Source organism: Grosmannia clavigera, assembly GCF_000143105.1.
Source record: "Grosmannia clavigera kw1407 unplaced genomic scaffold GCSC_146, whole genome shotgun sequence".
Taxonomy (NCBI): Eukaryota; Fungi; Ascomycota; class Sordariomycetes; order Ophiostomatales; family Ophiostomataceae; genus Leptographium; species Leptographium clavigerum.
In genome coordinates this window covers 328,774-347,217 of record NW_014040795.1, presented here as the reverse complement: position 1 = coordinate 347,217, position 18,444 = coordinate 328,774, and the positions used below count along the sequence as shown (strand labels likewise).

Here is an 18,444-nt window from a genome sequence, read left to right as displayed (position 1 = left end):
CAGCTGTCTGTACCGTACAAGCACAAAGGGAACAAAATCATTGAGACAAAGTTGATCTTAAGAAGATTTTAATTGCCGTCATGGTTAAAAAAGCGCGGGGTAAACACCTCGTCGCTGGCCAAAAAAGGAACTAGAAAATCGAGGGGCAGTCAAGTCCCGATGGGGAAGTTGGCTGGCTGCAACTACCATCTCGATTCACTGCTCGACAGAAATAGAGCGACGACCTACTGAGGCTTACATGCGGCAATAGGCGGCTTTTCTGCCTCTGCTGGACGATTCGCTTGTTTCCCTTTTGAGTCATAGAATATTACGGGCGAGACTTTCCCTTTTCATAGTGCTATCGGCGTTAATTCACTCTTACTTCTCGCTTGGCCATACAGCTCTTTTCCTATCTGCCCGGCATCTCGGCTACATCGGCGACATTTTCTCACCAACGAAAGCACCGTCGGCTGCGGCCCACAGCCTTCCTTGCTCACACTCGCTGCAAATACATGCATCTTCGCCCTATAAGCATCGTCCAGCCTCACATTGATCCGCCTCATACTGATTCTCGCCCCATTCTATCGGCTACTTTTTGCATATCGGCTCAGCCCCACATATTAATCAACTTGTTCGTACTGCTGATATATGACAGCCATTCTTTAACCGCTCAGCTTTCTCCGTCCATTCTGGCCATTTTTGCTTGAAAAGGGGGGGAAAGTGAGCATAGCTCATAACAATCGATTGCATCAAGGCCTTGCTTGTAGCTTTGCTCCAGGCCATAGACAATGCCCACTGAACATCCTGTCCCGGAAACACGGGTGCTGGCTATAGCTAGCCATGTACGTATATACATTGTCTGTGCCAGATCAGTCGTATAGTGTCAATGCTAATCGCAGCTCTAGGTCGTGTCCGGGTAAGCCTTCAAAGACCAGGTTGCGATCATCTTATTTGCAGCCAGCTAGCAAGGCAACGACACTCGATCAGGTTGCTAACCGTTCCTTAGCCATGTGGGAAACAAGATTGCCGTGTTTGCCATGCAGTCACTTGGATGTGACGTAGCAGCACTGAATACGGTGCAATTCAGTTCGTTCCCCTTGTTATACAACCTGACTGTGTGCCCGGCCACACCTATCTGACAAGTGCTCGCGCCTCTGAAACAGGCAACCACACAGGATACAGACAATGGAAAGGCACGCGCATAACTGGTGATGAGCTGTGGGAGCTCTACGAAGGATTAAGACAGTCGTACCTCAACGAGTTTGACATGATGCTGTCTGGATACCTGCCTGGGGCCGCGGCCGTGGAGTCGGTAGGACGCATTGCCGAGGAGCTGCGACATAAAGCGGCCGGAAACCCTGGCAGCTTTTTCTGGGTGCTGGACCCGGTGATGGGTGACAACGGCAGGCTCTATGTAGCACCAGACGTCCTGCCTGCCTATAAGAAGCAGCTCAGCCATGCCGATTTGATTCTACCCAATCAATTTGAAGCAGAGTATGCAGATCTTACATCCTTGTGCCGTGGAAGCCACTAATCAGATGCAGACTCCTGTCCGACGTCAAGATTGAAAGCATGAACTCTTTGCAGGCGGCCATCCAGGCGATGCATGAGCGCTACAAGGTCCCACACATCATAATCACGTCGGTCTCTCTAGAGCATCCCGACCACCCGATGTCGTCGCTATCGGTCGTCGGCTCGTCGATGACGTCGACAGGCCAGGCACGGCTGTTCAAGATCGTGTTTCCGGCCATCGACTGCTACTTCAGCGGCACAGGCGACATGTTTGGCGCGCTGATGGTGGTGCGCATGCGTGAGGCCATTACGAGATCAGCACCAGACCTGCTCCACCGAGACTCGTGGCTCAGTGACGACTCTGTAGCCGCCGTGGACCTGCCGCTGGCGCGAGCTGCCGAGAAGGTTCTGGCGAGCATGCACGAGGTGCTGGCCAAAACGTGTGAGGGCCTGGACGCAGAGATGAAGCAGGCAGGTGAGAAGCTGGACCGCATGGGGATCACCGGAGATGAGGAGCGAGCAAAAGCATTCCATCTGCTCCGGTCTGGGTCTGCTGAGCTGCGGTTGCCCCGAAACGTGAACTCCCTCAAATATCCCAAAATTGAGTTCCGAGCGGTGCCTTTTTAATCAAAACAACAGACGGGACACGAGACAGCTGTCAATTGCTTATAGATGAAAACGGGAAACAGGATCATGGCCAAGTTTGTCCGCATATAGATCCGATAGAATTCAGGACACCAGGCGAAAAGTCGGGCACAGAGTGCTACAAGCCTACGGAGTAGTGTGTAGATTTGTACATGGTATCATCATATTGTATTCGCAGACAGTATTTATGTAAGCAAATATTGCCGTTCCACCGTGCTCTCGGTGCCGTTATTCTATGGTGTCTCGAAAGCTGATGTTCAGGGCGGTATCTATATATGCGGCTAATTGCAATCTGCTTTTGAGTTTATGTATCGGGACTTGGTGTTGGGAGAGCTGGTCGCTCCCTAGCTGGTGCCTCGATGGATGCTGCGTCGGACGAAGAGATGGCAGAAGCTCCTGATGAACTGGAAAGCACTTCCGTTGGACGCTAGCCACCGGCTCTGAAGCAGTAAACCACGGTGTAAAAGATCTCGCGGGTGTAGGATCGCAATTCCTCTACTGAGTGCGGGATACCAGGAGCAGCCGTCTAAGCAGATGCCTGGGGAGCGGTGGCACCGCTGCCAAAGCCGCCGGTGCTGCCGAAGCCACCGGCACCGCGCACGCTGGCGTCCAGTTGGGCGACCTCGACGATGTCGGGGGTGACAATGCGTTCCAGCACGAGCTGGGCGACACGGTCGCCAGCAGCGATGGCAAAGTCGTTGACGGGGTCATGGTTGAAGAGCAGCACACGCACGTGACCGCGGTAATCGGCATCGATGACGCCGGCGCCGGTGTCGATAAAGTGTTTAGCAGCGAGTCCGGAGCGCGGAGCGATGCGGCCATACGTCCCAGGAGGGACGGCAATGGCCAGATCTGTGTCGACGAGGGCTTTGCCTAGATGCGGAATCGTGATCGCCCGGGCGGCGTACAGGTCGTAGCCGGCGGCAAATGCGGAGCCGCGTGTCGGCAGGCGAGCCTCGGGCGACAGCTTCTGGATCTGCAGCGAGATGTCGGGCGAGGGAGCGGCTGGGACATATGGCGGAGCATCAAGAGAATCCGCAATCAACGCGATCGTTGCTGCATTCGGCTCGGCAGACATGGTCTTAACACGCTTGGCCGGCGGCGAGGTGGGCGGTGAGGCGACGACGGGCACAATGGGAGTTGAAGCGGCGGGTGCAGCAGTGTCCTCTACTGTCATTTTCGAGGCTGGAAGAGATGGGCTGAGATGCTGAATTGACAATGTAGATGTGGAGGATTCCAACAGTCGTGACCGCTTTCTGTTCTGTTTTAATAGCGGCGCGCAAGAAGGGGAAAGAGCAGAGAAGCGCGTTGTCGTCGCGTAGACGCGTAGAGTGCATATAATTGGCGGTGGTATTCGCACTGTCTTTGTTTGCATCGGTCTTCAATAGTTCGGCAGACACTAACAGTGCACTCCTCCCATCTGTACAGATACTTGCTATTAGCACTTGTCCAGCCACCAACCCATCGTCATGAATATCCTGCCACACCTGGTAAAGGCCAATGCTGCCACCAACACAGCTCATTCGGCCAAAGTTCGTCCGCCTTTTAAGCACGCCCAATCAGAGAAGCCTGAAGTCAGATAGCTCACCGGCATGCCTCGTGCAGCCACACGGAAGCAGGTGCCAATAAAACAAAGACGCAGTGCCTTCTCGCCTACGCTAACTTCTCGATCCCTCTTTGGCTCGTCGATACACAGAATTGTGGGGCACCCTCCATCGCATCACATCCAGTTCGTCATGGGTTTATGATCGACGAAAGACCTGTCGAGAACTCGTAGCATTCGCCCCTCTTCGACTAGAGACATGTCGTACTTCTTGTTACGTCGTGCTTTTTTATTACTGACCTGCTTACACCGGGTGATAACGTGATTCGTAGACCCTACGCTTGCTTGTAAAAGACCTGTATATGGCTTTAGGTAGGTATGGTCACATTACAATAAAAGCCGTAACCCCTCTCCTCGTCTTCTAGCTTATTCTTTTCTGACATTATTCGATTCTCTGTCTTGTCCATCTAAACAAGAATACACATCACTCTCCTGATTCCACCCTATACGCCCGCTATCATGAGTTCCTCGGCAACTCCAACCCCACGTGAGCAGAGGTCCGATTCGACCACTTCGGCGACATCTGCTGCCTCATCCACCGGTAGAAGGGTAAGATTGTGCCTCCTACCTCACTTTATTAGTCCCAGAGCTGACAATGTTTGATCCTGTTTCCAGCCCTCGACGGGCATGTTCTCCTCTCTACAGCAGCTGAAAGATGATCCGACCAACCTGGCTCGCCGCAAGAGTATGCATGACCAACGCCCGGTGCCGGGTATGATTGGACGGTGGTGGAACAAGTGAGTAGATGTCTACTTTTGTCAGTGCTCCCGTGGAGTTTTGCCTCGTCTTGTACTAATTTCGTCACAGCTATGTATACGGCATCAATTCTCCCAACAATCCGCCCAACAAGTAAACCGGGCTTTGTTCTGCTGTGTACGAGTACTTAGATTGTTCAATTGGGAGGGCATCACAATAAATTGCATTCGATACTGGGAAGTGGAAATGAACAGTTGCAATGTCAAAGCAGACGCTCGAAGACAAAGCATTCTTCTGACTGTGTACTTCATCTACGCCCGTAGCATTCCCACGCAGTCGAACAAGACAAAATGGGTTTGTGTGAGACCACAGAGTATGCCACAGAATACTGAATAGAGTGTTCGATGCCAGGTCTATATACTTTTGTCTGTCCTGAAACACGAGATTACACTATCGTACATAACACCTTACCAGATGCCCAAATCGCCGTGCTTGACTGGCGGGTCTGAGACTGTGCTGGCCAGCTGATCCAGAGCGTCGCCGGTGTGGTCGACAATGTTGTCCTCGCTCACCGACTTCACCTTGCTCGCATTCCCGCCGCGCAGAAAGGCGGCGCAGAGCAGGCCAGCAGCGACGCTGACGTTGAGGCTGTCGACCACGTCGGATCCGGACCGATTGGCGATGGCGACCTCGACGTCAGCAGCGCGTCTTACAGTCCGCGGCAGGCCCTCGCCTTCGCTGCCGACGACGAGGAGACAGGCCTGTCGGCCGAGCGGGTCGTCGGTCTCGACGTCTTCGAGATCGGCCGTGCGGCTTCCCGGGATGACGGCCGCATAGACACGCCAGCCGGCATCACGCGACCGCGTCACAAATGATGCTGCGTCCTCAACCGAGAGCAGGGCCATGGCCTCGGCCGCGCCAGCCGATGCCTTCAGAGCCACAGACGTCAGGCCGGCCGAACTGCGCTGCGACACAGCCACGGCGCTGACGCCCAAAAAGCTGGCCGTCCGCAGGATCGCCCCGAGATTGCCGGGGTCGAGCACCTGGTCCAGCAGGAGGACGAGAGGGTGGCGGCCAGCCGTTGTGTTTGAGCCTGGTCTGGCAATCTGCACAAACGTGTCGGTCCCGTTGACGGCTGCATCTTCGCGCGACTGGTGGCCCAGCTCGACGTCAAAGCCGTGCTCGCGCCATCGTCCCAGCGCCACGACCGGCGGCTGTCGCAGCGGTGACGCCTCCAGCACGTAGCCGTTGTGCGGCCGGCCTTTGCTCATCTTGTCCATCAGTCGCTGTCCGCGCGCGTCGACGTGTTGGATGGACAGCCCACGTGCTACAGCCAGCCGCTCGATCCCGTCGTCCTGCTGTCGGCCACGGCTGTGTCGGCCGTACTCGGCTGCCGCTCGGTGTACATACAGTCGGTATAGCTGTCGTCGGTCGCTGCGCAGAGCTGCCTCCACGACCGACCGGCCGTACAGAAACTGTGATGCTGCTGTGGTGTAGGGGATTGAGAGAAGGGTCGGAGTGTCATCTTGTCTGTCTTGTCTGTCGAATCTCGGCCTGTCTGGTCTTTCTGATCTCTCTGATCTCTCTGATCTCTCAAATCGTCTGTCTCGGTCTGGTCTGTCTGGCCTGTCGGATCTCGGCCTCTCGGATCTCTCAAACCTGTCCTGTCTTGAAGGACGGTCGTCTTCAGACCTGTCGAGTTCAAGTTTCTCTGTCGTGTCCTCGAACCCGTCGTCTCTTTCAGGCCGGACATACCCAGATCTGTCACGATCAGATCTGTCGAACCTTTCGGGCCGGTCTTCACGTCCTTCGGATCTGTTGAATCGCTGGGACTGGCTTTCACGCCGTTCCGTGTCGAAACGCTGGGGCCGGCCTTCACGCCGTTCAGATCTACCGAATCGTTGGGGCCCTTCATGTCGTTCGAATCTGTCGAACCTTCTGGGCCGACCTTCACGCCTTTCCGATCCGAATCCCCCAGATCTGTCTCTCCTTTCATTTCCCCGGTCGAACCGCCCTCTCTCGTTCTCCGACCTCCCCCCACCCCTTTCTGGCCAGCGTCTGCGGTCGTCATTCCAGCCGTTGCTTTCCTGGTCGTCCCCTCTTTCCATGTCGTCCTTTTTCGCCAGCGCCTGCACCTCCGCCTCCAGCTCGCCCGTCTTGAGCCGGTACACCAGGCTCTTCTTGCCAAACGAGTCCTCCGGGTCGAAGAAGCGCGCCCGCCTCGACTTGGCCTCCGGCACCGGATCGGCCGTCACGTCCTTCTTACCGCGCAGAATCTTGAACGTCGGCCGCGGCGCTGCTTCGCGCTCCCGCCGCCGCTCGCTCACCCGCGATGCCACCTGACTGTCGTAGCCCGGTGGCCGCTGCCGCCCTGTCCGGCCACTGCCGCTGCCACCGCCTCCAGGCTCACGAAACGTCCGTCGCACGCCTCGCACAATGGCCGACATCGATGACGGCCGGCCAAAAATGGTGCTGCCGGCTGCCGGTGACCGGAGCACGTGACCCATGGCACCAAGGCCAGTACCACGGTTGCTGCTGCTGCCCAGTAGCCGGGCCAGCGCAAGCGTCCGCAATGGCAGCGTGGTGAGCGCCTGTGGCGCTCCGCTGGCGGTCATAAAGGGCCGCATTGCATTGTCGTTGTGTTGGTGAGGTGCAGTTGTTTGCGTCTTAGTCTGGAAGAAAAAATGCATGCGGTCTCACAGTGCAATTCTTCCCACACTGTACATAGATCGTTCCGATCTGCACGTGATTGCCAGGCTTCACGCGAATTCGCTACCGAAGAGTGGGGCAGCCCTATTGTTCAACCACTATATCGCGGTCGCGTAAGAAACAACGGTACATATGCATTTGGACAGCAGGTGCCAGCCAACCAGCCAGCAGCAAACCCCAGCTTTGCGCCTTCCCGCCTCCGACATCGTCTGTGCTTCCCGGCTCTGTTTCTCTGGCATAGAGCTTAAGCACCAGCCAGACGAGCAGTGAATGGGATGCCATTGTCTTCTGGTGAGCTATTCGCTCTTCGCTCTTCGCTATTTGCTGATTGCCGGCCCGCTCCTCTCTGCCTCGCCAGATCTGCACTTTCGCGGCCCAACCATAAAACAGACGAGAGGCAAAGGAACAGCCGATCCTGACCTCTTCTCTCTTTTAAAGGCCGCGTGGCCGGCAACAGCGCGTTTGCGATGATTTACGACGACCCACTCTTCGGCATCATGGCCGACGACGACGATCCAACCAATAACGAGCAGGTGGCATTCTATGACGAGGCAGAAGCAGAAGCGACAGACGAAGCGGCCGCTGCAGGGTGCGACTGGATGGACGAAGTCGATTTTGGCAGTCCGCGAAGCATCACAGATGCGCCACAGCTATCAGACGAGGCAGGGCATGAATGGGAGTTGGCACTGGAGCTGCAGATGCAGCTCGAACAGCTGACAGACCCACCGTCTCAGGTACAGACAGAGCCACAGCTGGAACCACAGACAGAACTGGAGCAAGAAGTGCAGCCAGAAATGGAGCCAGAATTGGAGCCAGAACTGGATCAAGAGCCAATACTGCAACCTCACGTTCCTCTGGCCGAAGACGAAGCGAGCCAGCACGCAGATGCACTCATGGAGGATATGGTCCTCGAACTTCACCAAGAGACTCCCGAAAAGCCATCCCCTCAGCTTTCTGTCGAACCCTGCGAACTCCCCCAGGCTGAGACCATCCTCGACGTGCCAGATCGCTCGCCCGCCGTTCGCTCGGACGACCACCAGCCATCGCATGGCGACACTACCGTCCAGATGCAGGTCATCATCAGCCCGCTGCCTGCCTCCCGCCGCGCCGAGTACAAGACGCTTCCGGCTAGCAACTACGTCGCCACCGTCGTGCGGAGAGTCCGGGGCAAGGACCGGTTCGAAATTGAGTTTGACGACGGAGAAAGGCGACAGGTAAGACCGATCTGACCTGTGCTTCTCACTTCGCCCTGACTTTTTGTTCACATGTTCTGCCTACTTCCATGTCACTTATGCCAGCTTCGCGTCTCATCTTCTGCTTGACTGCTGCCATCTCCTTCTTTCCCTCCCCCTCTCTCTTCATACTCTCTGCTTTTTTCTACCTTCTCCCCTTTCATCCATCGGCAACGTGCAGACGTTCAATATACCTTTTGTCTACCACCTGTCAAGTGCTGCAAGCAAGCCCGTCATACACTTTGGCAACGAGGCCCTCAGCAACAGACGTATAGATCCCGGATCGCAGGGTGAATGCTCCGCGGTATGCAGCTGTCTGTTGGCTCTCCAACCTGCCCTTTTGTCTGCTTCGTTCGGCTCCTACCATCGCACTTTCATTGGACTACCTCTCACTTGCTCCCGAACAGTTCCAAGCTGATTTTGCAGGTTCACATTGGCTCGCTCTTCACTCTTCCCAACGGCCAGAAATCTCTGCAGAGATTCAGACAGACAGAAGAAGGCCGAGTCAGTCTCTCCGCACCCAACGGCGGATCCTCCAAACGGCGCAAGATACACCACTACCGCGACGAGTTCTCCGAGCAAGACGACGAAGACGACATCTTGCCATCCGACATGGACATGGACACCGGCACGGATACGGATGACCACCGGGACAACAGCCGGCTGGATGATTCGAACGCCTCCGACACCGGCCTCAGAAACGAGCTGACGGGCTCAAAGAGCACCAACAGACAGGACCGAGGCGACGATCCACGTCTGCGCCGCCGCCACCTGCGGTCGCTGACCGAACTGGTGCAGTCGGGCACGCGCCACAGCTCGCGACTCACATCCACGGCCACGGCCACGGCCACGGGCACAGAAGACGACGAAGCCACGATCGGCACGTCCGGCCGTCAGCTGCGGTCGCGCAGGTCTCTGCCACCGCAGCGGTCGGCCAAGAACGACGACGACGACATGGACGAGCTTGCAGGCGACGGCGATTTTGTTGTGCTCTCAGACATCCGGCCGAACCAGCGGCCACGACGGGGCTGGAACAAGAGACCGCGCGGAGGAGGAAGCCGCCGCTATATGCGCGAAGACTCGATCGAGATGGAGGTGAGACAGCGGCCGAGCAGAGCGGCCAAGAATATGCGCAGCATGGTCGACAGCTTCAACGAAGACGACGACGACATGCTGTACGCCGATGACGGCGATCGGTCTGCCGCTGTGACGACGCCCAAAATCATCAACGTCAAGGAGGTCTTCCAGCCGCTGACCGACGATGGCGCCTTTGCCGACGTGCACTCGCCTCTCTGCGACAGCTGTGGCGGCGGTGCGCGGGCAGCCAACAAGGGCCTCCTGCTGCACTGCCAGGGCTGCTCGTTGTCGTACCACCGCAACTGCATCGGCTATCGCAGCGCGCGCGACCACATGGCCACCAAGGTCGGCCCCGACAGCTTCGTGCTGCAGTGTCGCTTCTGCGTCGGCGTCGTGGCGGCGCGTGATGCCAACAGTCCCAATCTCAGCTGCTGCTGTGTCTGTCGGCAGTCTGGCGTCGCCTGTGCCGCCTTCTCGCACAAGAAGACGGCCAAACAGGAGGAGAAGCTGCGTCAGGAAAACGACGGCATCGACCCCATCACCCCGGTCGACCCAGGCCTGCTCAACCGGCCGGAGAACGTGCTGTTTCGCTGCTCCAACTGCCGTCTGGCCTTTCACTTCCAGCACCTGCCGCCGCCGTCTGCCGATGTCGTGTCCGATCCGTCTGCCATCGACCGGCTGCATGCCGACCGTCTTGCCGAGTACTCCATCGACTGGAAGTGCCGCGAGTGTCTGGACATGCCCGCCAGGATCGATGCGCTCGTCGCCTGGCGTCCGATGGCCGGCGAGAAGGCAGCTGGCCAGACGATGGACCAATGTCCTGAGGACGAGCGCGAGTACTTGGTCAAGTGGCATGGCATGTCGTATGCCCACTGTGTCTGGAAGCCGGGCGCCTGGATCTGGGGAGCGGTACATTCGGCCATGCGCAGTGCTTTTGCCAAGCGCGGCGGCGAGCTCGGTCCACCGCCTGTGTTCGATAGCAAGGAGGCCGTTCCGGAGGAGTATCTGCTGGCCGACGTGATCCTCGCGGTACGGTACAAGCAGCAGCGCCCGCGCAATGAGGACATTGACAATATCGACGCCGCCTGGATCAAGGTCCAGGGTCTCGGCTATGATGCCACCGAGTGGGACGGGCCTCCGCCACGCGATTCTGGCCGCCGGTGGGATGCGTTTGCGGCTGCCTATGACGAGTATCTCGGCGGCCGCAACTTTCATGTCGAATCGAGCACGGTCATCGCCAATCGCATCCGAGAGTTCCGCAAGCGTCGGCGCTTCGAGGTCGCTCGCTCCCAGCCGGCCGGCCTAACCAACGGCAGCCTGATGCCCTATCAGATGGAGGGTCTCAACTGGCTCCTGCTCAACTTCTACAAGAGCAAAAGCGTCGTGCTAGCCGACGAGATGGGCCTAGGCAAGACCGTCCAGGTAGTTGCGCTGCTGGCGGCCGTCGTGCTTGGCGAGCCGCGCTGCTGGCCCTTTCTCGTCGTCGTGCCCAATGCCACGTGCGGAAACTGGCGTCGCGAGATCAAGACCTGGGCTCCCGGTCTGCGTGTCGTCACGTACCACGGCGGCCGCGAGGCTCAGCGACTCGCGTACGAATATGAGCTGTTTCCTGACAAGTCACGTGACATGCGCGCGCACGTCGTCATCATGTCCTACGACTCGGCGCAGGACGAGACGACACGCTCGCGCTTCAAAGGTGTCAGCTGGGCCGGCCTGGTTGTTGACGAGGGCCAGCGGCTGAAGAACGATCAAAATTTGCTGTATCTGGCCCTGCGGGCAATGCGTATCGGCTTCCGGCTGCTGCTGACCGGCACGCCGCTGCAGAACAACAAGCGCGAGCTGTTCAACCTGCTGCAATTTGTCGACAGTAACAACGACGCGGCCGAGCTGGACGAGCGCTACAGCGATATCACGGCCGAGAACCTGCCCGAGCTGCACAAGCTGATCCGGCCGTACTTTCTCCGCCGCACAAAGGCCGAGGTGCTCAAGTTCCTGCCGCCCATGGCCCAGATCATCGTGCCTGTCAGCATGACGGTGCTGCAGGAGAAGCTGTGCAAGTCCATCATGGCCAAGAACCCGGATCTGATCCGTGCCATCTTCTCCAAGACCCGGCTGCGTGTAGCCGAGCGCAGCAGCCTGAACAATATCCTCATGCAGCTGCGCAAATGTCTGTGTCACCCCTTCATCTACAACGATGCCATCGAGGAGAAGACTGTCGACCAGGCCACCATGGTGCAGAATCTGGTTGAAGCCTCGTCTAAACTCGTGCTGCTGCGCATCATGCTGCCCAAGCTCAAGGCCCGGGGCCGTCGTGTGCTGCTCTTCAGCCAGTTCCTGCACCAGCTGGACATTGTCGAGGACTTCCTCACCATCCTCGGCCTGCCGTACGGCCGTCTCGACGGCAGCATGTCCAGTATGGAGAAGCAGAAGCGCATCGACGCCTTCAATGCCCCCGATTCGCCGCTGTTTGCCTTTTTGCTGTCCACGCGTGCCGGTGGTGTTGGCATCAACCTGGCCACGGCCGACACCGTCATCGTCATGGACCCCGACTTCAACCCGCACCAGGACATGCAGGCCTTCTCGCGGGCCCATCGTATCGGGCAGAAGAACCACGTGCTCTGCTTCCAGCTCGTGACCAAGGACAGTGTCGAAGAGAAGATCATGCAGGTCGGCCGCAAGAAGATGGCGCTCGATCACGCCCTCATTGAGTCGATGGACGCCGAGGACGACGCTGGCAACGACCTTGAGTCCATTCTGAAGCATGGTGCCGAGTCGCTGTTCAGTGAGCACAGCGAGCTGAACCGCATCGTCTACGACTCCGCTGCCGTGGACCAGCTGCTGGACCGCGCTGCGCAGATGGACGATGAGAAGAAGACAGATCAGGCGGAAGGCACCGAGTCGCAGTTCTCGTTTGCGCGCGTCTGGGCCTATGAAACCGGTTCCCTGGCCGATGCTGACATTGAAATGGGCGAACGAGCCGGCCACAGCGAAGATGACCATGCGAACGGCAACGACGCAGCGATGGCGGGAGTCTGGGACAACATCATCCGAGAACGGGAGGCCGAGGCGGCACGCATTGCAGCCGCCAATAAAGAGGTGCTCGGCCGCGGTGGCCGCCGGCGAACAAAGGTGATGTATGCAGCGCCTCGCTATGATGACGGCGTCGATGCAGAAGCGCGAGGACCGCAGAGCGACGAGGACGCGGACGGAAAAGACCACGATGACGGCGATGCCGAGTTCGAGGCCGAACGAGATGTAGCGTCGTCGAGCGACGAGGACGACGCGGCCGACAGAGGCACCGGATCCGATGTTGGCGGGCTGTCTGGTGATGGAGGCGTGGACAGCGCGACAGGCCGCAAGAAGCGCGGAAAACAGCCAAAAGGTACGGCCATTAGCACTCCCCGGAAGAAGGCAACACCCAAGAAGGCCACCCCCAAGTCCAGCCCGAAGAAGATGAAGACGAGGACGCCCCAGAAGGCCACACCCAAGCGGGCAGTGGCAGAAAGGTCCAGCAGTGCTCGCAAGGCGAAGATGTTGGGAGAAGTGCAGAAGCAGAAGAAGCAGACGCCCGTCAAGACGACGACGCCGAAGACGAAGGGGCCAGCCAAGGTGGTGACGAGCCGAGGCAGAAAGACAAAGGCGACTAGTTCGGCGCCGGGAGAGTCTCCCCAGAAAAAGGCGAGGGTGGAAGACGATGGAGAGAGCATGTCGATGCTGTCGACGCGGTCGTCGCTGCGGTCGTCGCCGGCACCATCTCTGACGACGCTGTCAATGACGTCCGTCCAAACTCTTTCTTCTGATACTGACACGACGATTTCCCAGCAGACGGTGCGTCCCCGGCAGAAGAAGTCGGCAGCAGCACATCCGCCGGCCAACTCGCTGCAGCGTCTGGTGAAGCGCACGCACGACGCTCACGTCGGCGTAAGGAGCGAAAAGCAACGGATGTCGGAAGCGGTAACGAGAGTGGCGGCCGCGTCGCGCGAGCAAGCCTCCCAGCAGCAGGGTGGCCGCATGATGCGCAAGCCCGCCTGCAAGGTGGTAACGATCAAAGCGGACAATTGGGACCACGAGGACGTGGTCTCGAAGATGGAAGGTTTGAGCAAATAGCCGGCGACCTTGCTGCGCGGCCGTGGCCATTGGTAGAGTCGCCAGGGCTACCCTTTGCCCTTCGTCCACCACGGGATCCCGGACCGCCCCAAAGTCCTGTTGTTTTCGATGTGACTGGGTCTCACCATCTTGGTCCTCGTGTGGGCAACGGAAGTGCGGCGGACATCAAGCTGCAAAACGAGGTGGACGTGCGGCTGGCACTGGATGTGCTGCGACCATCGCAGCCGCACGAGGCGCTGCCACTGCGGGAGGCGTTGTTTGAGAGGCTGCGGCACTTTGCGCATAAAAAGCAGTGATCATCTTGGGGAGGCTTTCTAGCCTGCAGTTCTAAAGGAAGAACTGAGCGAGGCGGCAACGGTATAGAACAGTAGAACGAGGAAGGAGCTACGGACAAGGCCGCAACGGTCGCACAGCTATGCGTGGGCAAGGAAGGAGGGAAGCAGCCGCTTACTTAACGTCATCCATACCGTGAATAGTAAATACAGTGCATCCCATCGATCTGCCTGTCCCCTAAGCGAAAGATCACTACCTGAACTTTTTGCCTTAACCATGTCTCGAAAATGGCCAGAGCGGAGTGCTTTGGTGCTTTGGTGGACAGTCTTCTTCATCTTTGTTTAGCGTGTAAGACACCCAGCTTCCACTCCGATAATACAACAGCTAATATATTCCACGATTCTGCTAGATCTTAAAGTCGACTACTCTGTCAAAAATACTACACGAGGTGCTGAGTGGCAATCGAGCAATGCTCTTCTTTCAATAAGACGCCCGCATCATCGATCAACAGAATTGCTCCCCATGTTGTCACTTCTCAGAACGGTCTGCATATCCGACTTGATAGAATCTACGCTCGATCCTAGGTCGCCATCTATCAACCCAATAGCGGGTGCTTTATTGACACTCAAAAGACTCGCAGAAGCTCAATCACAGGTGGTGGGTTTAGTACAGCGATGTTAGACCGCTTTCATGCGCCAAAACTTCTTTTGACAAAGTGGGAAATCACAGATATTGCATTTCCTTTCAGCTTGCCCATAGTTTCCACAGTTTGTATGTGGTCTCGCGCAACAAATCGGCCATATCGTCTGGCCAGTCAAGGGATGATAGCTTCTCTTTTCATGGACAGCCGGCGAGATTCCTCCATGTTCTTGAACTCCATAAGGGGGGCAACAATATTTCTGGTCTCCTGCACCCGCCAGCGCTTGTTAGCCAGGACCCAGAGGGCATAGACGACAAAGGTAAGGGTAGTCAGCGCAATAGTGATGGCCCAGAAAATCCCGAAGCGGGTGCCAACGATGCCCTGAGCGTCGTGGCTAGACCAGTCGAGGACGGGCATAGAGAAGACGGAGGCAACGAAGCTGCCAGGGAGGAAGAGCATGGTGACAATGGCAATGGTCTTCATGGAGGAGGCATCGTTCTGGGAAGAGACGGAGATGAGCTTGCTGTCGCGGGCAATGCCTATAGAGAAGATGCTGTCGTTCTGGGCGATGATGTTTAAGAGCTGCAGGTCAGCAAGAAGGAACACGCGCGTGGGACTGAAGCTTCTGGGGGGCTTACAGCATTGGCCTGCGTCTGGACGCGCTGCTGGACATAGGTTGTATCGATCTGCTGCATCTCTGTGCGGTGCTGCAGTACGACCATATGGTTCCAAAGGATAGCATGCTGGTCTATGTCCCTGGTCTGACTGGCCTGCTTCATCTGCTGCAGCATAAAGGCGCAGAGGGTGTCGATCATGCGCATCTTGCGAACGAGCGCCGCGAGCTTGCTGGTCCAGCCGTTCATCTTTGCTGACAGCGCGCCCAGCTCCTGTACGGCCGGCGCCTCGCTGCGGTTAGCAAACTGGTGATGGCCGGTGCGGACTTCGGTCTCGCGCACAGCCTTCTTGACGCGCTGGTGGGTCGTGTCGACGCCGCAGCTCAGCAGCAGAGCGCACAGAAACGGCAGCAGCATGGGGTGGCCGTCGAGATGCCAGCGACGCTCGAGCAGGTTCCTGAGGGTGTCCATCTCGTCAGAGTAGGCGAAGCACACGGCAACGGTTCTCGGAAGGGACTTTCGGTTAGAGCCCCAGATAACGGCCAGCTTCGGGTGGTAACTAAGGGAGAAGAGAGAGCGGACAGCAGACGATGTCTCTAACTTGGAGGCAACCACGCGTGAGACGCCGTTGAAGCAGCTAGGAAAAAAGTCAAAGGCAGCCCGAAGCTGTAGAGCATCCAGAACCCGACTCAGGACGTCAGCACTCGACAGTGGAGACGCCGAGGCCGACTCTGACTCCGGCAGTGCTACCGATACGCCGTCTGGAGCATCTAGACGCACGTACACGAGTCGCAGGACGCAGTAGGAATCGTCGTCCGACTGGTAGTCGCACAGCCTGTTCCTGAACGCCTCGCCAGCCACCGGCACTTGGCGGTGCCTCGTAACAGACTCGGTGCATTGGCGATTGACCCAGATCTCGGTCAAGGGAACGCTGGTGCTAAAGGTTGGCGAGATGGTCAGGTCCCAGAGCCGTTGCGACTGACCGAGATAGCGGTAAATTTCATCCATCGCAAAGGATGCTGTGTCTATGTGCAGAGTACTACGTAGAGAGGCAGCCTTGCAAGATACGGTAAAATAAGCAAAGCCACGGAATAATGTCCCGCCTGGCCTATGCGCAATGTGAAGGGGGGCTGGCAAGGCAGGATTCACAACGTCTTTCGAGTGATTAGCAAGACTAAACCCTATAGGTCGCGGGAACTAGGTGACAGAAGTGGGTCTTTCCGCTTACAGGAGGTGTCGAAAGGTTGACATGTTGTTTAGCCTGGCTGGGAAGTTGTGGTAGAAACGCCGGGAAGACAAAAAATACGCTTCAGAGTAGGTGCGTCGTTCTCAGGTTTTGAAGCTTTGGCTTGTAGGTATTTGGTAAGAAGTTGTGATTATTCAACGTTCTGTATGCCATTCTACATCTAGAAACGAGTTACGACATTGCAGCGGCCTTTGTGCCTTCACCGAAGAACGTTCAAGGCCGTTCCAGAGTGGCGTGCAGGGTGTGCTGCTTCATGAGCGAGACACAGACGAGGCCGACGAGGGCGAGGACGAGGCCGGTGAGCCAGACACCGCGGAAGGCATCCATGAAACTCTGGATGACGGGATCGTGCCAGCCGGGAGGAAGACGATGCAACTCAGCGAGGTCGTCGCAGATGCGGGCGATTTCGTCGGCGGCATCGGGCAGATGGCCAAGCCGCAGCCAAAGACGGGCGCGCAAGATGTTCTGGTAGACGGCAGAGGCGACAGTGAGACCGAGAGTAGCACCAACAGAGCGGAAAGCGTAGGTGGCAGAAGTGATGACAGCCTGACGCGACTGGGAGACGGCAGCGATGCAGGCGAGCAGCGTGATGGTGAGCATGGCGCCGTAGCTGCCGCCAATCAGGAAGAGGGCGACAAAGGCGGGCCAGGCGGGCGAGTCGGCGGCAGCGAGACCACCAAAAGCGGCGATCACGAAGCCGACGACAAAAAGACTGAGAGATGTGATGCCGAGCCCGACATAACGGCCGGTGCGCTTCATGATGAGGCCACTGCCGACGGACGAGACGGCCACGCCGAGCGACGAGAAGAGCAGACGCACGCCGGCATCGGCAGCCGTGAAGCCACGCACCTGCAGGTACAGCGGCACGTAGAAGATGGCCATCATCATGGCGGCCGTGCAGACGAGGTTGGCGAGACAGGCGGAGAGCACAGTGCGCCGAACGACTAATCGCACTGGAATGATCGGGTGGCGGGCGTACTGGGCCTCCCAGACGACGAAGCCGGCAAAGGCAGCGAGGGCGAGCGGCAGGGCGACGAGAACGAGCAGATGGGTCCAGGGAACGACGTTTCCGCCGGCATTGAGGCCGAGCAGCAGCAGGACGAGAAAGGTGACGAGCAGGCCGGCGCCAGGAAAGTCGATTCGGCGCAGCGCGGCAGTGGATGACTCATCCGCTGACTCAGCACTTTCGGTGATTGATTTGTGCGGCGGAACGCGGACGAGCACGGCGACAAGCACGGCCGAGACGAGCGAGACGGGCACCTGAGCGTAAAAGGCGAGTCGCCAGCCACCATAGGATCGATCGGTCCAGACCTGTTCGGAGAGGCCGCCGAGCACACCGCCGAGCATGGCGCCGGCCGAGTAGGCAATGTTGCCGATGCCCTGAACGACGCCGCGACGGCGCAGCGGCACGAGGTCCGAGGCGAGAAAGGTGGAGATGGACATGAGCCCACCACCGCCGATGCCAGCGACAGCACGGCCAACCAGCAGTGTGCCGGCATCACCGGCGAGGCCACACATGAGATTGCCGGCTGCAAAGAGCAGATTGCTGAAGACGAGACCAGGGCCGCGGCCGATGACGTCGGTCACACGTCCCGACACCGGCTGGCAGGCCGCGTTGGCCACCAGGTAGGCGGCTGCGACCCACGACAGCAGGCTCAGCGACTGGAAGGCACTCGCAATCGGCGCCGACAGCGTCGCGATCACGCTCGCATCGGCCGCTCCCACAAACACGCCCACGTACGCGGTGCCGAGGATCAGCACGATCCGCCCCGTCGATGTCGCCGTTGCTGCGGCCACCTCGTCCTGCTCGTCGTCGGCCGCCTCGTCTGCATCCTCGAGCGTGTCCGGCGACAATGCGTGACCGTATGCCACTTCTCCTGCTGTCGATCCAATGCCGACCACAGTGCTCGATCCCGACGACAGGCCGCTGCCGTCAGCGTCTGTGCCAGCCGCTTTGGCCAGCAGCGGCGTCCTCTCGTCCGTCGGCCGTGCACGCCCCTCGTCTGCCATTGTAGGTGGTGTCGAAACTGGGTGTGGGAGTGAATCGACCGGGACAAGAAGCCAATGAAGAAAGGAGAATATCTACAAAGACGCTGAGGAAGCCGCGATTG

The 18,444-nt window shown here is 58.2% G+C and overlaps 7 protein-coding genes across 7 annotated transcripts; 3 read left to right on the top strand and 4 right to left on the bottom strand.

Moving 5' to 3' along the window:
- Window positions 1-767: 767 nt before the first annotated feature.
- CMQ_5820 (pyridoxine kinase) lies at window positions 768-2,118 on the top strand (the record flags this gene model as incomplete). The annotated part of the gene is made up of 5 exons (XM_014316466.1): window positions 768-821; window positions 885-895; window positions 986-1,065; window positions 1,143-1,473; window positions 1,524-2,118. The coding sequence occupies 5 exons, from the start codon at window positions 768-770 to the stop codon at window positions 2,116-2,118; spliced, it is 1,071 nt and encodes a 356-aa protein (XP_014171941.1).
- A 544-nt stretch (window positions 2,119-2,662) lies between these two features.
- Window positions 2,663-3,313, bottom strand: CMQ_5834 (deoxyuridine 5-triphosphate nucleotidohydrolase; the record flags this gene model as incomplete). The annotated part of the gene is made up of 1 exon (XM_014316480.1): window positions 2,663-3,313. One exon carries the CDS (start codon window positions 3,311-3,313, stop codon window positions 2,663-2,665), a length of 651 nt encoding a protein of 216 aa, XP_014171955.1.
- Window positions 3,314-4,198: 885 nt separating this feature from the next.
- On the top strand, window positions 4,199-4,592 carry CMQ_5838 (uncharacterized protein; the record flags this gene model as incomplete). The annotated part of the gene is made up of 3 exons (XM_014316484.1): window positions 4,199-4,288; window positions 4,355-4,476; window positions 4,547-4,592. The coding sequence occupies 3 exons, from the start codon at window positions 4,199-4,201 to the stop codon at window positions 4,590-4,592; spliced, it is 258 nt and encodes an 85-aa protein (XP_014171959.1).
- Window positions 4,593-4,902: 310 nt separating this feature from the next.
- CMQ_5861 (RNA methyltransferase) lies at window positions 4,903-7,062 on the bottom strand (the record flags this gene model as incomplete). The annotated part of the gene is made up of 1 exon (XM_014316507.1): window positions 4,903-7,062. One exon carries the CDS (start codon window positions 7,060-7,062, stop codon window positions 4,903-4,905), a length of 2,160 nt encoding a protein of 719 aa, XP_014171982.1.
- Window positions 7,063-7,419: 357 nt separating this feature from the next.
- Window positions 7,420-13,856, top strand: CMQ_5877 (chromatin remodeling complex subunit; the record flags this gene model as incomplete). The annotated part of the gene is made up of 4 exons (XM_014316523.1): window positions 7,420-7,435; window positions 7,583-8,358; window positions 8,803-13,546; window positions 13,597-13,856. The coding sequence occupies 4 exons, from the start codon at window positions 7,420-7,422 to the stop codon at window positions 13,854-13,856; spliced, it is 5,796 nt and encodes a 1,931-aa protein (XP_014171998.1).
- Window positions 13,857-14,647: 791 nt separating this feature from the next.
- On the bottom strand, window positions 14,648-16,095 carry CMQ_5913 (uncharacterized protein; the record flags this gene model as incomplete). Its single annotated transcript, XM_014316559.1, has 2 exons — window positions 14,648-15,034; window positions 15,112-16,095. The coding sequence occupies 2 exons, from the start codon at window positions 16,093-16,095 to the stop codon at window positions 14,648-14,650; spliced, it is 1,371 nt and encodes a 456-aa protein (XP_014172034.1).
- A 451-nt stretch (window positions 16,096-16,546) lies between these two features.
- On the bottom strand, window positions 16,547-18,343 carry CMQ_5871 (major facilitator superfamily transporter multidrug resistance; the record flags this gene model as incomplete). Its single annotated transcript, XM_014316517.1, has 1 exon — window positions 16,547-18,343. One exon carries the CDS (start codon window positions 18,341-18,343, stop codon window positions 16,547-16,549), a length of 1,797 nt encoding a protein of 598 aa, XP_014171992.1.
- Between the last annotated feature and the right edge of the window lie 101 nt (window positions 18,344-18,444).